General features: G+C 39.5%; 1 protein-coding gene across 7 annotated transcripts in view; it reads left to right on the top strand.

The window, feature by feature from the left end:
• The window catches only part of RAB3IP (RAB3A interacting protein), a 56,684-nt gene extending 44,008 nt beyond the window's left edge, over window positions 1–12,676 (top strand). For 6 of the 7 annotated variants that reach the window (XM_027542539.1, XM_027542535.1, XM_027542536.1 and 3 more), the window contains 4 exons: window positions 1,420–1,532; window positions 6,272–6,371; window positions 6,457–6,526; window positions 12,321–12,676. In XM_027542539.1, the coding sequence (XP_027398340.1) occupies window positions 1,420–1,532; window positions 6,272–6,371; window positions 6,457–6,526; window positions 12,321–12,403 (366 nt within the window). In that variant the 3' untranslated portion in view covers window positions 12,404–12,676. Of the gene's footprint in view, window positions 1–1,419; window positions 1,533–1,642; window positions 2,342–6,271; window positions 6,372–6,456; window positions 6,527–12,320 lie in introns of those variants that run through there. The other variant, XM_027542540.1, reaches the window with a different exon arrangement.
• The last annotated feature ends 9,942 nt before the right edge of the window (window positions 12,677–22,618 follow it).

The following is a 22,618-nucleotide window of genomic DNA, read 5'->3' on the forward strand; positions in this document are numbered from 1 at the left end:
CCTATACCTTTTACTTAGACATGTTACATATTTTACTATCTCTTACACAGATAATTTATAAAATGTCATGTTTTACCATTTTCTCCATTCCATATTAGGATCATAATAATTTCTTGGCATTCACTTACTGAGCCTCCTTCCTTATTTGAGCAGAGGATCACTCACACTGCAGTGTGTTTTGCACTGGAGTGAAGTATTAAGTATGTTAAGGGGGTAGGGCTTATTTCTTAACTTTTAGTCCAAGAGTCAGTGTAAAGGAATTTCTGTATACTTCAGGCTGTTTGTTTGGTTTATCCATATGTGATTTTAAAACTCCTGTTTAGTTCCTTCATCATTAAAATGGGGGAAAAAATGCCTTCCTTGCCCGTGTCTCAGGTTTGTTAAGACAAAACGAAGTCAATTAAGTAGATAGAAAAACTTCCCTGGTGGCTCAGACGGTAAAGCATTTGCCTGCAATGTAGGAGACCCAGGTTCTACCCCTGGGTTGGGAAGATCCCTTAGAAAAGGGAAGGCTACGCACTCCAGTATTCTTGCCTGGAGAACTCCATGGACAGAGGAGCCTGGTGGGCTACAGTCCATGGAGCTTCAAAGAGTCAGGCATGACTGTGTGACTAACACTTTGACACTTTCAAGTAGACAGAAAACCTTAAAACACTATGCAAATGTAAGGTCATAACTTCAATTTGTTCTTACATGTGGAAGGTTTGTCTACAAATATCCAGTCAATAAATGTTTTAAGAAAGTTAATCCTACGAGTCTTCAGAGAATTTAATTACAACACTACTTGTAAGGAGAAGAGGAAGAATAAAATGCTTTTGATATATAGCTGTTAGTCATTATGGCTCTGGCCCTAATTTTAGGTGGATTGCTACGTATAAGTAATCTTGCCAGAATAAAGTAGTTTGCCCATTTCATCAATTGTTTATCAGTTACTACCGTCTCCATCTGGGCATTTAATATTTGATAATTCATTTAATTCTTTTGTGTACTCTTGTGCACATAAATACAATTGGTGTATTTATGTGATCATTAAATATATAGTTCTGTTTAATATATATTGCTCTAATATGATGACCAGTATTAAAAAATAATGCATAAATTTAGTAAAATCAAGCATTAAGATATTCATTTTGAAGTGACTTTAATAGTGGATGTGATAAGGGGTGATCTGGAATTAATGTCTTTAATTTCCTTCCAGAAAATGAGAAAAGTTATTTAGCTGTAACTGAATCACTTTTCATAACAATATCAGAGTTATAAAAGAATTCAAACCAAGCTTGTGTGGTTTCTTTCTTTTTCATTAGCTAAGGCAAATCTAGGGGAACTTGGGGAAAAATAATTTTTAAACATCAGTTTACTGTGAACTAGAATTTTTACATTTTCCTGTCAGCATCTAATATTTTTCTGTGTTCTTTGAAGTTGGCTTCAGCTGTTCTGGAGGCTGTGGAGAACAACACTTTAAGCATTGAACCAGTGGGATTACAACCTGTTCGATTCGTGAAAGCATCTGCAGTTGAATGCGGAGGACCAAAGTATGTTTTCACAATCATGTCTTGTGGAAGAATACTGAGTTTTAAAAATTTTATGTGTTGTAGTTATTCTAATTTTTTCTGGTTTTAAATATGGTTAAATCTCTCGTCAGTTTTCTGTTTAGAGTCTGTGCAGTCCAGAGACCAACCCGCAGGCAGTGTGGGGATTTCAGATGTATCGTCAGTGGAGAGCTCTTTAATTACAGACCTGTACGTGGGATCCAGGTAGATCAGGTGTCAGAAACTTTTTTTGTAAACCACATATTGTAATCTATTACCTGATTATGAAATCTCTTTAATGGGTCATAAGCGGATTTTTTTTGTTGTTGTACTTTTCATGTTCTGGGCTTTTTGTATAAAATATTTCTTCTTGAAATTTGCTTCAAAAATAATTTGAAAAGACAGTGAATTAGACCAGGTATTACCAAGCATGAAAACAGGGTACCAAAAGACTTGGCTAGTACTTTTCTTCAGTAGTCTCATTGTAAAGCTTTCTCACTTTGGTAAAGAAACATTTCTGTCTTCATGTGTAAGAAATATTTGACAGTTGTGTACCTTCACGGGTGACCACATTTCATAGCAGAACAAGCCTTTTTCCAACCAGTTCTGGGAGAAAAAGATTGAAACCAGCAGTACCCAAAACCTTTGGGACAGCTGTTTAAAAGGTGACTTTGAAAGATTTAGGGGAAGCTGCTTAGTTGGTTAAAAACTAGATCAGTATAAGGGGACTGAAGAGCCTAGGAGAGCTCATGTGCGTGCATGCTAAGTCACTCAGTTGTGTCCCAGTCTCTGCCACCCCATGGACCATATAGCCTGCCAAGCTCCTCTGTCCATGAGATTCTCCAGGCAAGAATACTGGAGTGTGTTGTCATAGCCTCATCCAGGGGATCTTCCCCACCCAGGGATCGAACCCACATCTCTTATGTCTCCTGCAGGTTCTTTACCACTAGGAGGCCCAAGAGAGCTCCTAGCTAGCAACAGTTGAATCCTGTCAGGCAGGCTATTTGAAGGCAGAAGAGGAAACAGCTGGTTGAGATTAACTGCTAGGTCTGTTAAAACCAGTTGTGGGAGTTGTGTCGTTCTTCCTGTTTCCTGTTATGCACATTGCACTCTCAGCAGGATCAGTCAGTGCTGGTATTTGGGTAACTTATTTTTTTAGTCCTGTGTTTGTTCGTGAGCCGCAAGTCTGTCTACCTAGAGTTGTGTCCTGTTTTACACTCCCATGCAACCCACTCTTGCCTGGAAAATCCCATGGATGGAGGAGCCTGGTGGGCTGCAGTCCATGAGGTCGCTAATAGTTGGACACGACTGAAGCGACTTAGCAGCAGCAGCCACACTTGTAGTATGGTGGCCTCTGAATTTTGGGGAAGAGATTTACATTCCTAAATTCTACTCATCAACAAACTCCTATCGTTAATGATAGCAGTTTTTGTAGTTCTAAGTTTTGTGTTATACCTTATTTTACAAATAGCAGTTTTTATTGTAGGATTTTAAATTTATGGTTGCATTGTATCTATCCCACATATTAAATGTGCAGTATCATCAAATGAAGTCTCAGTTACAGTATATTTTTACAATATTTTAGTAAAATAATTATACTGAATGAAAGTGAAAGTCACTCAATCATGTCCACCTGTTTGTGACCCCATGGACTATACAGTCCATGGAATTCTCCAGGCCAGGATACTCTAGTGGGTAGCCTTTCCCTTCTCCAGGGGATCTTTCCAACCCAGGGATCAAATCCAGGTCTGCATTGCAGGTGGATTCTTTACCAGATGAGCCACAAGGGAAGCCCAAGAATTCTGGAGTGGGTAGCCTGTCCCTTCTCCCGCGGATCTTCCCAACCCAGGAATCAAAGGGGGTCTCCTGCATTGCAGGTGGATTCTTTACCAACTGAGCTATTTAGGGAACAATTAAGGGTATTGTTGTGCTTGTGGAAATGGGGCCAGAAGCCAAGATGTTTGCAGTGCATATTGTGTGGAGAAAACCAAAGGAAAATGTTGTCTTTTTTTTTTTTTTTTTGAATGAAACGTGAAGTATGGCCCCGGCTAAGGCTCTTGTGGATGAGATTGTCAAGACAGTCACTAAGTGAATGGCATAGTGCTCTGGGAATTTTGTGGAAGGCAAAGTCATTCCACTGGTGGTGATCAGAACTGTTATTAGAGGGGCTTTGGTTTGATCTGGGTTTTAGAAGTATGGATGGAATTTGGATAACAAAGACTGAAGAAGGAAACAAGGTAACTGCGTTCAGTGGATGATGAGTGTACGGGGAGGAAAGATGTGTAAAGAAAGGAGTTAGAGGTGACTGGATGGGTGATGTGAACTTTTGGAAGTTAATAGGGCTCTGGTTTACAAGCTGATAGATGCAGACTTAGACACGTTGACATTCTTGAGTGAAAATGGCAAGCAAGGATTTGAAATCTTGGGACTAGAGCTATTGAGATACTGAGATATGTTTTTTTTTTTTTTTAAATCGGAATTAGAGGTCAGAAGACTTAGCGTTGAATTCTAGCTCAAATAAAAATATATTAGCTTCAGAAATGAAATAAACACTTTATTATTTTAAAAGTTGATACTTAAAACCATTTTACCTGAGTCATTTGAAAGTTAGAAAAATAGTGGACAAACAGATATATGTCTGCTTCCAGAAGAGCGGTGTAAAGGTGATTTTTATCAGTTTGATGGTTACTTTTTTCTCTTGTGTAAATTATGCTTAAAATAGTATAGTTCTAAGGACTTTTAACACTTGTGCCTTAAATTTCTTGATCGTCCATCCTCAAGCTAGTAGTAGTGCTTTTAAATATTATTATAGATCATTAAAGACATTTTCTAATAAAGGAACAGTGAGGTGAAATCTCTTTGAAAAGGTAAGAATTCTTCTGTGATTCGAATGGCCAGAATTATTCTTTTTTAAGTAACCATTTGTTGTGTGTTTGCTTAATATGGAGCCACATTCATTTCATATTTCTCGTAAGTATAGCTGAAAATTCAACGTCTAGTTAATACATTTTTCTTTATGACTTATAATGTCCTATAAAATGCTATTGGCCACTTTATTTTACTTTAGAGCTACACTAAGTTTGCATTGACAAGAAGTGGTAGCTGTCTTTAGTCAAGCTTCTAATTTAGCAGGGTGATAGCTGGGCTTCTGTGAGTCCAACCTGATCTTGTTGAGCAAGTAGAGTGACAGGTGGCCTTCACTTAACCAGCAACCACTGAATGTCTGCTCTCTGCCAGGTGGATACTTATTGTCAGGCATTTAAAGATGAATACAGTACATTCCCTGCTCTCAAGAGGCTTTCACCCTATTGTAGCCTGAAAACCCTCATACATGTTGTAGTATGCAAAGAAGAAGGTCTGTATGTCTAAATGTAGTATGTACTCTTTGTGTAATTATAATTGTTAAGATGCAGTGTATTTGTAAGATATCTTATTCCTTTGTATTTCTCAGGCCTAGGTGCCATGTTAAATGCATATACACCAACCCAACACACCAAAAAGTATCCCATCTGGAAACTGTTGTCCTGCAGGGTATCAGTAGCATGTTTTGAGACTTGAACAGTTACTTTTAAGTTTTTTTCAACTAAGACAGAAGTTGAGATCAGATCAGTCGCTCAGTCGTGTCCGACTCTTTGCGACCCCATGAATCGCAGCACGCCAGGCCTCCCTGTCCATCACCAACTCCCGGAGTTCACTCAGACTCACATCCATTGAGTCAGTGATGCCATCCAGCCATCTCATCCTCTGTTGTCCCCTTCTCCTCCTGCCCCCAATCCCTCCCAGCATCAGAGTCTTTTCCAATGAGTCAACTCTTCACATGAGGTGGCCAAAGTACTGGAGTTTCAGCTTTAGCATCATTCCTTCCAAAGAAATCCCAGGGCTGATCTCCTTCAGAATGGACTGGTTGGATCTCCTTGCAGTCCAAGGGACTCTCAAGAGTCTTCTCCAACACCACAGTTCAAAAGCATCAATTCTTCGGCACTCAGCCTTCTTCACAGTCCAACTCTCACATCCATACATGACCACAGGAAAAACCATAGCCTTGACTAGACAAACCTTTGTTGGCAAAATAATGTCTCTGCTTTTGAATATGCTATCTAGGTTGGTCATAACTTTCCTTCCAAGGAGTAAGCGTCTTTTCATTTCATGGCTGCAGTTGAAGTCCCAGTGGAAAGCTGTGACCTGCCCTGCAGCTGATTACTTATTTGTAACTTTGTTCCTGGTTAGGACATATATTAGAGAAGGAAAAGGCAACCCACTCCAATACTCTTGCCTGGAAAATCCCATGGATGGAGGAGCTGGTAGGCTACAGTCCAAGGGATCTCAAAGAGTCGGATATGACTGAGCGACTTCATTTCACTTACTTCATACTTTATCACCGAAGAAGGAAATGGCAACCCACTCCAGTATTCTTGCCTGGAGAATCCCATGGACAGGGGATCCTGGCGGGCCATGGTCCATGGGGTCGCAGAGAGTTGGACATGACTGAAGTGACTGAGCAAGGACATATATTAAAACATCTGGCTTTTATTTCTAGAACCATACTGAATGCTATGCCTGTAAATTTCTACTAGAATGTAAGCCCTAGAGGGTAGGGCTTTTGTCTTGGTCATCTTCACAGAGTGCCTGATAAAGGGTAGGTTGTCAAATATTTGTTGTCTGAATGAGTGTGTAACTTGTTCAGAAGGTAGGGGCAAAATGCTTTTAATTTTTTAAAACTAAAATTTATCCTTATTTTACAGAAAATGTGCTCTCACAGGTCAGAGCAAGTCCTGTAAACACAGAATTAAACTAGGGGACTCAAGTAACTACTACTACATTTCTCCTTTTTGCAGATACAGGGTAAGTAATGTAACCGTGAATTTTAATAAAGCTCTCTTTGACATGAAACATTTGACTGTTTAACATTCTTTTCTTTTTGGCCCAGATCACTTCTGTCTGTAACTTTTTCACATACATTCGGTACATTCAGCAGGGACTTGTGAAACAGCAAGATGGTGAGTGTCAATTCATTATAAAATATTTGCATGAAAGTTAAGTAAAAAGTATAGGACATAATAGTAATGCTCAAATAAACATTATTGGTACATGTATATTGAATCTCTTTTATAGGTCTAATGTGTGAAGAATTTGGGAATAAAAGCATCTTTTAAAACATGTTGTATTTAATCCTTAGATTTGCCGCATTTTACTCTAATCTTGAGTTTGAAGCAGGATCAGTTTTAACGTTTAAGGAATATATGATAAACCAGATGGTAAATGTGAGAGGAGCATAAAGCCCATTGAAAATACTCCTTAAGAAAACTGAGTGAAGTAAGCCAGAAAGAAAAACACCAATACAGTATACTAACACATATATATGGAATTTAGAAAGATGGTAACAATAACCCTGTATACGAGACAGCAAAAGAGACACTGATGTATAGAACAGTCTTATGGACTCTGTGGGAGAGGGAGAGGGTGGGAAGATTTGGGAGAATGGCATTGAAACGTGTGTACTATCATGTATGAAACGAGATGCCAGTCCAGGTTCGATGCACGATACTGGATGCTTGGGGCTGGTGCACTGGGACGACCCAGAGGGATGGTATGGGGAGGGAGGAGGGTTCAGGATGGGGAACACATGTATACCTGTGGCGGATTCATTTCGATATTTGGCAAAACTAATACAATATTGTAAAGTTTAAAAAAAAAAGAAAACTGAACAAGCTCTAAATGTGATCAGGCTTATTTTAATTAGTGGAGCCCACAAGGCACTAAGCTTTTTCTGTATTTTCTCCTTTCACGTATGAGTTAATAAAGTAGTTGTGAGGGTAATTCCAAATGGAGTAAAGATCACTGTCTTCTAAATCAACAGAAACGTGTAGATGATATATCCAGAGAGCTAACCTAGTGCCAGGGTGGCAGCATTTTTAATTGTAGTCTTTCATGATCAGTTATGGTTTTATAGTCGGATGTCTTAAATACCAGCCATAGAAACTAACATGACCTGACAGCTCCAAAATATATATATTTTTAATACATATGGTTGTTTTAAAACAGAAATAGCAGATACTGAGCTAGGGACAAGTCCATGCCAATTTTGTATTTGAAGTTGTGGAGAATTTTCTTGTTTATCTTTTTCTAGACCCTGAAAATTTTCTTATACTGAAAAACTGGTAAAAGCCTACTGTGTTTTAGTGATGTAAACCAGTGAATGTTAACCCTTTGGAAGAATTAGTTGTGTTGGTAAAAACTTAAGTTTAGCATTTTCAAACTCTGGTATATAAAACAGTCATTTGTTTATAATCCCATGTAATTAGGGTTTTTTTGGGTTTTTTTTGGTAATTAGGTTTTAATGCCTAAAAGAATAGGGGTGAAATCTGTCTCTAATCAATATTGAATTTAAAAAGGCTGCAGAGCATACAAGCAGTCTTTAAACTGTACAGTACTTTTTATGACTGATAAAAATGCGAAGTCAAGTGGGCCTTAGGGAAGCATCACTATGAACAAAGCTAGTGGAAGTGATGGAATTCTAAGGAATTTCAGATCCTTAAAAATGATGCTATTAAAGCGCTGCACTCAATATGCCAGCAAATTTGGAAAACTCAGCAGTGGCCACAGGACTGGAAAAGGTCAGTCTTCATTCCAATCCCAAAGAAAGGCAATGCCAAAGAATGCTCAAACTACCACACAATTGCACTCATCTCACATGCTAACAAAATTCTCCAAGCTAGGCTTCAACAGTGCATGAACCATGAACTTCCAGATGTTCCAGCTGTATTTAGAAAAGGCAGAGGAACCAGAGATCAAATTGCCAGCATCCGCTGGATCATCGAGAAAGCAAGAGAGTTCGAGAAAAACAGCTACTTCTGCTTTATTGACTATGCCAAAATCTTTGACTGTGTGAATCACAACAAACTGTGGAAAATTCTTCATGAGATGGGAATACCAGACCATCTTAACTGCCTCCTGAGAAATCTGTATGCAGGTCAAGAAGCAACAGTTAGAACTGGATGTGGAACAATAGACTTGCTTCCAAATTGGAAAAGGCGTACATCAAGGCTGTGTATGGTCACCCTGCTTATTTAACTTACATGCAGAGTACATCATGAGAAACGCTGGGCTGGAAGAAGCACAAGCTGGAATCAGGCTGGAGTCAAGACTGCCAGGAGAAATATCAATAAACCTCAGACATGCAGATGATACCACCCTTATGGCAGAAAGCAAAGAACTAAAGAGCCTCTTGTTGAAGGTGAAAGAGGAGAGTGAAAAATTTGGCTTAAAATTCAACATTCAAAAAACTAATATCATGGCATCCAGTCCCATCACTTCATGGCATATAGATGGGGAAACAATGGAAACAGTGACAGACTTTATTTTTGGGGGCTCCAAAATCACTCCGGATGGTGACTGCAGCCATAAATTTAAAAGGCGCTTGCTCCTTGGAAGAAAAGCTATGACCAAGCTTGCTGCTAAGACGCTTCAGTCGTGTCCGACTCTGTGTGACCCCATAGACGGCAGCCCACCAGGCTCCGCTGTTCCTGGGATTTTCCAGGCAAGAACACTGGAGTGGGTTGTCATTTCCTTTTCCAATGCATGAAAGTGAAAAATGGAAGTGAAGTCGCTCAGTCGTGTCCGACTCTTAGTGACCCCATGGACTGCAGCCTACCAGGCTCCTCCGTCCATGGGATTTTCCAGGCAAGAGTACTGGAGTGGGGTGCCATTGCCTTCTCCGACCAAGCTATGACAGCATATTAAAAAGCAGAGACATTACTTTGCTGACAAAGGTCCATCTAGTCAAAGCTATGGTTTTTCCAGTAGTTAATGTATGGATGTGAGGGTTGGAGTATAAAGAAAGCTGAGTTTGGGTCATTTATTTTTCTGGAATTGAGCTGTAGAAGTTGCTTAAAAATTTTTGAGATTAGTTGTTTGTCAGTTGTTTCATTTGCTATTATTTTCTCCCATTCTGAAGGCTGTCTTTTCACCTTGCTTATAGTTTCCTTTGTTGTGCAGAAGCTTTTAAGATTAATTAGGTCCCATTTGTTTATTTTTGCTTTTATTTCCAGTATTCTGGGAGATGGGTCATAGAGGATCCTGCTGTGATGTATGTCAGAGAGTGTTTTGCCTATGTTCTCCTCTAGGAGTTTTATAGTTTCTGGTATTCCGTTTAGATCTTTAATCCATTTTATTTTTGTGCATGGTGTTAGAAAGTGGTCTAGTTTCATTCTTTTACAAGTAGTTGACCAGTTTTCCCAGTACCACTTGTTAAAGAGATTGTCTTTAATCAAAGAACCTAATAGACATTTCTCCAAAGAAGACATACAGATGGCTAACAAACAGATGAAAAGATGCTCAACATCACTCATTATCAGAGAAATGCAAATCAAAACCACTATGAGGTACCATTTCATGCCAGTCAGAATGGCTGCCATCCAAAAGTCTACAAGCAATAAATGCTGGAGATGGTGTGGAGAAAAGGGAACCCTCTTACACTGTTGGTGGGAATGCAAACTAGTACAGCCACTATGGAGAACAGTGTGGAGATTCCTTAAAAAACTGGAAATAGAACTGCCTTATGATCCAGCAGTCCCACTGCTGGGCATACATACTGAGGAAACCAGAATTGAAAGAGACACGTGTACCCCAATGTTCATCGCAGCACTGTTTATAATAGCCAGGACATGATGTCCATCAACAGATGAATGGATAAGAAAGCTGTGGTACATATACACAATGGAGTATTACTCAGCCATTAAATAGAATACATTTGAATCAGTTCTAATGAGGTGGATGAAACTGGAGCCTATTTTACAGAGTGAAGTAAGCCAGAAAGAAAAACACCAATACAGTATACTAATGCATATATATGGAATTTAGAAAGATGGTAACAATAACCCTGTGTACGAGACAGCAAAAGAGACACAGATGTATAGAACAGTCTTATGGACTCTGTGGGAGAGGGAGAGGGTGGGATGATTTGGGAGAATGGCGTTGAAATACGTATAATATCATGTATGAAATGAGTTGCCAGTCCAGGTTCAATGCACGATACTGGATGCTTGGGGCTGGTGCACTGGGACGACCCAGAGGGATGGTATGGGGAGGGAGGAGGGTTCAGGATGGAGAACACATGTATACCTGTGGCGGATTCATTTCGATATTTGGCAAAACCAATACAGTATTGTAAAGTTTAAAAATAAAGTAAAATTAAAAAAAAAAAAGAAAGCTGAGCGCTGAAGAATTGATGCTTTTGAACTGTGGTGTTGGAGAAGACTCTTGAGAGTCCCTTGGACTGCAAGGAGATCCAAGCAGTCAATCCTAAAGGAAATCAGTCCTGAATATTCATTGGAAGGACTGATGTTGAAGCTGAAACTCCAATACTTTGGCCACCTGATGTAAGAACTGACTCATTAGAAGACCCTGATGCTGGGCAAGATTGAAGGCAGGAGGAGAAGGGGACGACAGAGGATGAGCTGGTTGGATGGCATCACTGATTCAATGGACATGAGTCTGAGCAAGCTCCAGGAGTTGGTGATGGACAGGGAATCCTGGCGTGCTCCAGTCCATGGGCTCGCAGAGAGTTGGACACAACTGAGTGACTGAACTGACTTTTTCTGACTTTAATAAAATGGAAATCTTTTTTAATATCTGGTGGTAGGTAATACTATTTAAGCTTAAGAACAGGTGATTTGTGCCAAATTGTCAAGCATATTTTTTCTCCTGGTTAAAAAAGAGTTTTTGTAGGGACAAATGAAAAGTACTCTACTCTATGGGAAGAAAGGGTCATAAGTGGTAGGGATTGATAGTGATGAAAGTGATGTCTTCTCTGGCTTCTCTTACTCTTATTTCACAGTATTTGGTACACATTATATACTGAGTGGGTTTGTAGTAAATTATTATTGATTTTACATTCTGTTTATTATCTGTGCCTTGTGCTGAAAAGGATTTAAGGCAGCTAAATGTAAAGCAGGGTTTCTCAGTCTTGGTACTATTACTCTTTTAAGCTGGATAATTCTTTATTGAGAGAGGCTGTCCTGTGAATTGTAGGATGTTTTAGTAGCATCCCTGGGCTTTACTCACTAGACACGAATAATGAAAAACATTTCCAGACATTGCCATATGCACACTGGGGGGCAGAATCTCCCTGGTTAAGAACCACTGATCTGAATCAGTCTAATCTGATAATATGTCAGAGGGAGACCTTTTATAATCTAAAACAGAGCCAACTTTTCCCCACTTAATAGAGGGGACTTACAGAAGCAGAGATAATAGAAATTTACAGCTTATCCTCTGGATTTATTTTTATTTCTAAGTGAGCTGTACACAGAACCTTTCCTTGTCATTACAAAGAATGTTACTAAAGTTCTTTGGACTGTCTCGTGTTTTCCTTTTTTCCTATTTACTGTGTTAGTTGTAATGAAAAGTGAAAAATGGCCAAGATATAGCAAACTAAGCAAGAAGATCCATAAGTGAGATGATAACTCTTGCACAATTGAGCATTGAGAATAGTTACTCAAGAAGGCAGCAACATTGCCAGTTACACAGGACACTGAAATGTCTACCATGGTAGTCATTGATAATATCTAACAAATTGTGATGGAAAAAGCAGTAAATATATTCATTAATAAAACTGGAATGCTCAGAAGTACATGGAAAAGTTAGTGTGAAACAGTGATAGGATGTTAAGCACTAGGTACATCATTAGAAGTGTCCAGTTGGCATTTCAACTAATCCTAAATTTTCATTGAAACAAAAAATAATTAAGATGATATTTTATGATTTATGTGTCCCTCTTTTCTGTTTGTGTAGTTGACCAAATGTTTTGGGAAGTTATGCAGTTGAGAAAAGAGATGTCATTGGCAAAGCTGGGCTATTTCAAAGAGGAACTCTAATGTTCTGCCTGGGACCATCCATGAACCTCCCTGAAGACCTGGAAAATGGCTGAATATTTTTACGGTTACTTGATATTTATTTCCAAGCAGCGGGTCCAAGACTTTTTCCCTCTTTTGCAGATTATACTAAGAAGTACTGTGATTTCTTTTTAAACTGACCTATGCTGTGTTTGCTTATTCTTTAGTTGAACACACTATAAAGAATTACAGGTGTACTAGTGATTGTAATTTATAGTTGCAAAAAATAGCTAAATAAATAAACGTTAAATTGAGTGTGTTTTTGCTTTCTCTTCTAGCTCTGACATGGTGCGTAGGGTCATTTGAATTTGAACTGTAATTTTCAAACTGTGCAGCAGCCTATGAAGGACAAGGAAGAAGGCTAAGTGGACAGGATCACCTTCCTCCCCCCACACCCAGTAGAATGACTATTTTTGTCTGTTTTTATATGTTAGGATTAAAAGAAAAGACTTTACTTAAAGAAAGACTTCTTCTGAAAAGAAAGTTATCTGTTTTAATCATTTGGTTCTAATTTAAAGAATCCCATTGTTGTGGTGATTAATTTAAATATATCAGATAGAAGACAGTCACATTTTATCCTAGAGATGCATTCTTTTGGCATCTTGATGTGATGCATCTGTACTTTATATTCGTTGAGCGCTGAGTAATCACTGAAAGGACATAAAGATAATATGATGTGTCCTCCAGGGAGTTGTAAGGGATGTGGATTGAAAGAGTGATACCTGCAAAGGATCGACTGATCATAGAACCTCTTGATTTATAAATTTCAAATTATAAAACAAATTGCATGGAGAAACTAAGAGTAAATAGTTTCATGATGCATGCATGCATGCTAAGTCACGTTAGTCGTGTCTGACTCCTTGTGACTCCATGGACCATAGTCTACCAGGCTCCTCTGTCCATGGAGTTCTCCAGGCAAGGATACTGGAGTTTCCTTGCCCTCCTCCAGGGGGTGCTCCTGACCCAAGGATCAAACGTGCGTCTCTTACATCTCCTGCATACAGTAAGTACAGAAAAGCAAAAAGAAATAAGAAACTACTTTAGTGTCTCCGTCTAGTGAAAGCCACTCCATATTTTTGAAGAATAGGTTTTCAGATATTTTCTACCTACATATATACATTTCTGAAACAAAAAGTAGACTTTTTTTTTACTTAAATATTCTACAAAGCTTAATCACTGTAAGGTTTTGATTTTAGGATGTTCAGTTCAGTTCAGTCACTCAGTTGTGTCCGACTCTTTGCAACCCCATGAATCGCAGCACGCCAGGCTTCCCTGTCCATCACCAACTCCTGGAGTCCACTCAGACTCATGTCCATCGAGTCAGTGATGCCATCCAGCCATCTCATCCTCTGTCGTCCCCTTCTCCTGCCCCCAATCCCTCCCAGCATCAGAGTCTTTTCCATTGAGTCAACTCTTCGCATGAGGTGGCCAAAGTACTGGAGTTAGCATAGTTTAATTAATTGTGTTTGGAGATTACTGTTCCCAGCTCAAGAATATGAAATTGAAAATGAAATTTGAAACTAGAATTTGATAACTTGAGTTATAACTAGAGTAACTTGATAGTTACTCTAATGTGAGGACATAATAAACATGCTCTCAGACTTTCAAAGCTTCAGAAGATTTTTCCACCCAAAGATGCAAATTAAAAACACTTTTGAAGAAAATACTAAAAAGAGAAACAAATCCAGGAGATGCTTGAGATTTGAGAGGAAACGTGATAGCTTATTGATAACTTAAAAAGAATTAAAAAACAAAGGTAAAGAAAAACATTACATTTCAAGTATATTCATAACAATTTAGAACTGAAATTCTTTACAGTATCAACACAGTTGGAATGGGAGGAGACTAGAGAATATGGGGATATATTAAAATTCTCATCTTATTAGATGAAAGATGGAGATATCAGTTAAAAGTGAAAGGCCAAAAAAAGACCAAGTAGAGAACCAAACAGTATGATATGGAGATAAAAGGTAAGATGAGATAAACTCACTAGTAAAAAGATAATCAAATTGGATTAAAATACATGATACTAAACAAAACATAAGGACATGGAAAAGTTAGAATAAAAGGAGAAAACGTAATCAGGAAAATACTAAAAGAAAGCTAGTGTGATTATACAGCAAAACAGATGTCATTAAAACAAAAGCATTATTATAAATAGAGGTTCTAGATAAAGCTAAAAATTTAGTGCACTGAGAAGACTTAATGAGAAAATAGAAATGATAGAAATTTAAAAATACTAAGAGCTAACTAATAATATCAGAACCTACAATGATGCAGAGAAAGGCTTCAAGGAAAAGTTTATAATGAGTTAGGCGTCCTGTTAAAGAAACTATACAAGAACAGGATTAAAGAGATAAGAGCAGAAATAGAATGCAGTAGAGGGTCATCAAAGCCATTGAGTCTTTGAAAAGATGAACAAAACAGACAAATTTCTAGCAAGTTATCCTGAAGAAAAAATAGAAAATGCCAAATAACCCATATTGGGAATGAAAAGGTATATGTCACTACAGACATTAAAAGTGGAAATATTAAGTAGGTATTGGAAGCTGTTGTTATTTTAGTCGCTGACTCATGTCTGACTCTTCGAAACCCCAAGAACTGTAGCTCACCAGGCTCCTCTGTCCATGGGATTTCCCAGGCAAGAACACTGGAGTGGGTTGCCATTTCCTTCTCCAATACATGAAAGTGAAAAGTGAAAGTGAAGTCACTCAGTCGTGCCTGACTCTTAGTGACCCCATGGACAACAGCCTACCAGGCTCCATCCATGGGATTTTCCAGGCAAGAGTACTGGAGTGGGGTGCCATTGCCTTCTCTGCTCCTGTGTTGCAGACAGGTTCTTTACTACTGAGCCACCGGGGAAGCCTATACTGGATATACAAGTCTAAATTCAGTGGTAAGGTTAGATCTGGAGATAAGTTTGGGTGTAGTTAGCCATGAGAGCTTTGGGGATACTTGGGAGTCAGAGAAATATGGCGCTGAGCCCTGAATTACTTTGACAGGGAGAGGAAAAACCTGGAAGACGACTGACTACAGAGGAGCTAATTGGAATAAAAGGCTAAGGAGAGGGAAGATTAGGGTGCTGATCAATGACTTATATTCATGAGAGTGTTTCTACCCAAAATTTAATTGCCCTGATTACCAATTCTGAAAAAAGATTTTTTTGATAAGTAAGGTCAGAGCTGGGGAGAGAGCTTAGCCCAGTGAAGAGAACTCTGGGTTGGGAGTTGCTCAGAAGACCTACATTCTGGTCCAGGCTCGAGTCCGCAAAAACTGGAAAGTTAGGCAGGTGGCCACTCCTCCCCGGCCTCCTCTGTAAAGCTGGATCAGGTGTTCTCCATGGTTTCTCCCAGCTCTAACAGCCCACAGCCTTTAACTAAACATCTACACTGAAAGAATAAAGATTTTGTTCAGTCCTGAAAGGAACTTGCAACCACCTACTTACCCATTTCCACCAGCACCACCTTGTGACTCCTGTGTGTTTTTGTTTCATGCACCCAGAGTCTAAAATGGGTCTGATCTTGTTCAGCTTTTATTTTCAAAGATTTTCTTCATTGGATTTTTCCCTACATAGATTCCACCCCCCCCCATATGATACAACGTTTAAAACAAAGAGAGCTGATTCATTTTTCTGTACAGTAGAAACTAACACAACATTGTAAAGCAACTATACTCCAATAAAAATTAATTTAAAAAACAAGAATCCAAAGCAGTATGAATTTGTTTGTGCTAGAAAATGATTTTTTATTTTCCTCATGGGATGCCATACATCTTAATAGCTGGTTTTCTTGTCTTTGTTGTGTGGACAAAGACCCAGTGTAGTGTCTATAATTGTGTGTAGAACTTCTAGAAAGAGAATTGCTCCACACGTTTGTTCATTCACACATCTCTGAGAGTCTTGTATGTATCAGAAGCTGCTGTAGGTGTTGCAGGTACAGCAATGAGCAAGACAGACAAGGTCTCATTTCTCATGGAGCTCTCAGTAGTGAGAAATGGACAAAAAGACAAATGTTCAAAGATTGGACACGTCCTCTATAATTAAAATGGCATAATGGCTAGAGGGAATGGATGACCACTTCATATTGGGTGGTGTGGAAAGGCCACATTTAGGACTTGGCATTTTTAGGCCAGGCTCTGAGGAGATCCAGTCTTGAGACGGGAAGAGAATAGGGAGAGTATTTTAAAGCTGGTGTTAACCCCTGAGGAAGAAATGAAAAAACAGCAAGGAGAGCTAGTGTAAGAGAAAAGTGGAGAAGTGGGCACTCAGACCATGCAGATCTTTGTAAGTCGTGGTTGGAAAGTCAGAGTTTTCTGTGACAGCTGGTCAGGCTCTAGCTGGCCCTTTTTCAACTCAGCTTTTAAATACTGGAATCCTCAGATTTTTGTGCTGGGTCCCTTTCTCCTTATCTGAGTGTTCTTTAGATCATCTCATTTAGGCTCATGGTTTTAAAAACTTTATATAACCATTGCTCATAACTGCATCTCCAGCTCTGGCATTATCCCTTTCCTTGCTCCAGACTCTTGTATCCATTTGCCTACTCAGCCACTCCACTTGGATTTCAAATGGGCGTCTCAAATCTAACATGGCTGAACACTCCCAGCTGCTTAAGCAACAATCTAGGTCTTCTTGATTTCTCCTTTTCTGTCACCACTACCTCAATCCAATCCATTAGCAAGTCCCATCAAGTCTCAGAAACATATCTTGGCACCATCCATTCTTCAATGTTCACTTTTCCACTCTGTCCAAGCCATCATCATCTTTAACCTGAATTTCTGCAATAATCTCTTGGTATCCTGGCTTCCACTCCTGGCCCTCTATAATTCCTGACAGCAGCTTACATGATCACTTTAAAAACAAAAATCAAAATGTCCTTTCATGGCTTCTTAGAAAAATAAAACCAAACTCAATAGGAAATCATCAAGTTTCCACAGTGGTTATTGTTAACAGAGAAAAAACAATAAAAATCAGGTTGGAAAACAATTCACGAATCTTTTTAAAATGAAAAAAAAAAAATAGAGAAGAGGACCAAGCTTGTCAAAGAATAAAAACACTTGCCAAAGGCATCGGTCCCAGAAGTACAAGCCCACAAACACTCTGACTTCAAGAGGAGGACTGGTATGAATACAAGAACTCTGGAGCTATGGGCCTCAGGGACAGCCTTTTAAAAAGTACTTATTTGGGGTTTCTCTGGTGGCTCAGTAATAAAGGACCCACCTGCCAGTGCAGGAGATGTGAGAGACGAGGGTTCGATCCGTAAGTCAGGAAGATCCCCTGGAGAAGGAATGGCAACCCATTCCAGATCCTTGCCTGGGAAATCCCATGGACAGAGGAACCTGATGGGCTTCAGTCCATGAGGCCTCAAAGAGTCAGCTGAGCACAGCACAACAACACGTGCTGCCACTCAAGAAAGTGGACTTAGGGTTCCCTCCTTAGGCTCCCTCCTTCCCCATCTCATCCCTCTAGGTTGTCACAGAGCACCAGGGTGAGCTTCCCGTGTTACACAGCACCTTCCCACCAGCTAGCTGTTTTACATATGGTAATGCATATATTTCAATACTCTCTCTCAATTAGTCCCACCTCCGCTGTGTACATGTCTGTTCTCTATGTCTGTCTCTATTTCTGCCCCTGCAAAGAGGTTCATCAGTACCATTTTTCTAGATTCCATGTATACGTTAATATACGATATTTGTTTTTCTCTTTCTGACTTACTTCGCTCTGTATAACAGGCTCTGGGTTCATCCACCAAGGACAGTCTTAAGAGAGACAGTTTCCCATCACTACATGCCCAGATTTAACCACAGCAGCTCAGGTCTGATCATTTATCTACTAGTGTTCTTACAAAATGTTAATACCAAACAAATCCAAGGGACAGCTCCATTAGATTGGTACTCGAGATAATCCATCAAATGTGTGCAAGATGGGATGCCTAGTAGAATTGGAAAATCTTAGACCATTGGAAAAGTAAAGCTCAGAATTGAGGCAAAATATAGGTAATATTTATTATTCACTGTGAGGGAGAAACTTCCACTTGAATTCCAGTTGCCAGCAGTTGTATTGTGGTCAGCTGTCTGCTCATTAATCAATACAGATATATTTTCTAGCCCTTCCAGCATCTTTCTTCTTAATTCTTTTGAGGCTTTCCTCAAACCCTGTTGATTATAATTTAGCCTCCAACCCAGACGTTGCCACCTGAGGCTGCATTGTGCTTTCACACATGTGCTGTTTGTCTTTGACAGTGTTTTGGTTTATTGTTTTGTTTCTAAACAGATTATTTGCAACATTTACAAATGTGATTTACAACTGCGTTTCCAGCTCCTCTTTTCAAGTTGACTGTTTCAAGAACCCTAAGAGCACATTCTTGAGTGGCAGCACATGAAGGAGGTTGAGTGACTCCACCTGCTGGCAGCTCCACCCTGAGGGTGTGTCTTCTCTGGTTTGCTCTCTGCCCCACCACCCATAACTGTCTTCTGGACACCACGGCTAAGGGTCAGTTGTCGGTTATCAATATGCTTGCATGGTTGTTTTTGCTTATTTTGACCCATTTTACTCACTTATCTGCCTGGTCCTATAATTGAGCTTGGGACTCCAAGTCTAACCTTTGTCTCTCAGCTTGTTAAATGAAACCTGATTTGTTTCCTATCACTCATTACTCTTTGCTGACTATGTCAAGTCTCTGGGTGAACTGTTGCATAGAATCCTGAATCATCATTTGGTAGAGGATGCAGTGTGCTGACTTAATTTCCAATGGCGTTCAGAAAACCTGGCTGGGAGCTTGCTTTGGAGTCTAGATTTAGCCATAGGCTACATGTTTTAGGTGGTTCCCTGGTGGCTGAGATGGTAAAGAATCCACCTGCAATGTGGGAGACCTGGGTTCATTCCCAGGGTTGGGAAGATCCCCTGGAGGAGGGCATGCAACCCCCTCCAGTATACTTGCCTGGAGAATCCCCACGGACAGAGGAGCCTGGCCTATTACAGTCCATGGAGTTGCAAAGAGTCAGACACGACTGAGTGAACTAATTACAGCACACAGCACAGTGGTAAAGAACCCGCCCGCCAATGCAGGAGATGTAAGAAACAAGGGCTTGTTCCCTGGGTTGGGAAGATCCTCTGGAGAAGGGAATGGCAACCCACTCCAGTACTCTTGCCTGGAGAATTCCACGGACCGAGGAGCCTGGCAGGCTATAGTCCATGGGATTACAACTTAGCATGCACGCACACGTTTTAGACATTTTAATTCTTACTGCACCTAAAGGTAAAGAAATCCTTTTGAGAAATCACATCTGATTTCTCCCTTACTCCCCACATCCAATCAACAGCCATCTCTTCTTGGTTCTCTAGCATCTTGAGGCTTTGTTACTGCCTATCTGGATTCTGCAGTAGCATCTCAGCTGCTATAAATTTAGTTACTGCCCCAATCAGCACACTCTAACACAGCTTCTTTCTAAATTAGATTTAACTATATCATGTACCACACACTATCCAAATATAAAACATCAATAGATATACTTAGAATGAATATGCATAGAATCAAATTCAGATTTAGCCAAACATTCAAAATCTACCCAAACCCTTCTTCAGCCTACTTTCCATTTTTTTTCTTTTCTCACTCTACCACGCATCCACTGTGACTCCAGCCTCAGTTCATGGGCTTTCTCCCCTCCAAGTCACTGCTCAAGTGTTTAAAGACATATCCATTGTTTAAGTCTCTTCAAATCCTAGCTCTTTATGACACTTTTACAAGTCCCTTCAGATGAAATTAATCTGTCCTGCCTCTGTTCTCTTGGGATGTTTTCCCCTGCTCTTATCAGACTCTGCCTTGAATTACAGTTCCTTGTATTTTTCTCATGCCCTGCATTTGAGCCTAGGGAGGCAGGGACCATAATTTACGCATCTTTTTATTTTTTGCCCCTAACAGAGAGTTTAGCACAAGTTTTCTATTTGTTTCAAATAGAAAATCTATTTCTTGAAGAAGTTGATGACTTGTCCTTAAAGATATGTCCTTAAGATATCCTTAAAGATACAAGATTCTAGGCCTCACTTTCTTTCTCCAGGATAAAATTAATTCTTTTCTTTTAACAGTTTATATGTGTGAAGTTTGAAAATACTTATTAAGAATCATACTCATCACCCATACCAATTCTTACAAAAATGAAATAATATGACAAATTCAAAATGTGGGACATTCTATCAGACAATACACCAGGACTGTTAAACAAGTGTCAGTCTTATAAAAACCAACCAATAAAAATGACAAAGAGAGTGTTCTATATTTTAAGAAATGCATAACCAAAGGTAATGTATAACCTTCCTTGGATTCTCGATAAGACAAAAAATCATAAAAGATAGTTTTGGCACAATCATGGGAATTATATACAAAGCATTAGTATTAAAATAATATGGCACTTCTTGGGTACAATAATAATAGTAACAATAATATCATGATTTATGTGGGAAAATATCCTTATTTGTTAGGAGACATATACAGAGTTATTTCTGAATGAAATAATGATGTCAGCAACTTATTTTCAAATGGCTCAGCCAGAAAAAGGATATGTGTGTATATGTATATATATGTATGTGTGTGTGTGTATATATATATACACACAAGAGAGATATATAGCAAGATATATATATATATATAGAGAGAGAGAGAGAGAGAGAGAGAGAAAGAGAGAGAGAGAGAGCAAGAGAGAGAGAGAAAACAAAAGTGGGAAAAATGTTGTTGTTGTTTGGCTGCTCAGTCATGTCTGACTCTTTGCGACCCCATGGACTGCAGCACGCCAGCTTCCCTGTCCTTCACTATTTCCTTGAGTTTGCTCAAACTCATGTCCATTGAAACGGTGATAACATCCAATCAGTTCATCCTCTGTCATCCCCTTCTCCTCCTGCCTTCAATCTTTCCCAGCATCAGGGTCTTTTCCAATGAGTTGGCTCTTTGCATCAGGTGGCCGAAGTATTGGAGCTTCAGCTTTAGCATCACTCCTTCCAATGTGTCTTCAGGACAGATTTCCTTTCGGATTGACTGGTTTGAACTCCATGCTGTTCAAAGGACTCTCAAGAGTCTTCTCCAACACCACAGTTCAAAAGCATAAATTCTTTGGTGCTCAGCTTTCTTTGTGGTCCAACTCTCACATTGATACATGACTACTGGAAAAATCATAGCTTTCACTAGACAAACCTTTGTTGGCAAAGTGATGTCTCTATTTTTTAATATGTGTCTAAGTTTGTCATAGCTTTTCTTCCAAGGAGCAAACATCTTTTAATTTCATGGCTGCAATCACAATCTGCAGTGATTTTGGAGCCCAAGAAAATAAAGTCTGTCACTGTTTCCATTGTTTTCCCATCTATTTGCCATGAAGTGATGGGACTGGATGCCATGATCTTTGTTTTTTGAATGTTCAGTTTTAAGCCAGCTTTTTCAGTCTCCTCTTTCACCTTCATCAAGAGGCTCTTTAGTTCCTCTTTGCTTTTTGCCATAAGGGAGATGTCATCTGCATAACTGAGGTTATTGATATTTCTCCCTGCAGTCTTGATTCCAGCTTATACTTCATCCAGCCTGGCATTTCACATGATGTATCCTGCATATAAGTTAAATAACCAGGATGACAATATACAGCCTTCAGTTCAGTCGCTTAGTCATGTCTGACTCTTTGCGACCCCACGGATTGCAGCATGTGAGGCCTCCCTGTCCATCATCAACTCCTGGCATTTACTCAAACACATGTCCATTGAGTTGGTGATGCCATCCAACCATCTCATCCTCTGGCATCTCCTTCTCCTACCGCCTTCAATCTTTCCCAACTTCAGGGTCTTTTCTAAAGAGTCAGTTCTTTGCATCAGGTGGCCAAAATATTGGAGTTTCAGCTTCAATATCAGTCATTCCTGTGAATATTTGAGATTGATCTCCTTTAGGATGAACTGGTTGCATCTCCTTGCAGGCTAAGGGACTCTCAAGAGTCTTCTCCAACACTACAGTTCAAGAGTGTCAATTCTTCGGCACTCAGCTTTCTTTATAGTCCAACTCTCACATCCATACATGACTACTGGAAAAACCATAGCTTTGACTGAACGGACCTTTGTTGGCAAAGTAATGTCTGTGCTTTTATTTTGCTGTCTAGGTTGGTCATAACTTTTCTTCCAAGGAGTAAACGTCTTTTAACTTCATAACTGCAGTCTCCATCTGCAGTGATTTTGGA

Source organism: Bos indicus x Bos taurus, chromosome 5, assembly GCF_003369695.1.
Source record: "Bos indicus x Bos taurus breed Angus x Brahman F1 hybrid chromosome 5, Bos_hybrid_MaternalHap_v2.0, whole genome shotgun sequence".
Lineage (NCBI taxonomy): Eukaryota > Metazoa > Chordata > Mammalia > Artiodactyla > Bovidae > Bos > Bos indicus x Bos taurus.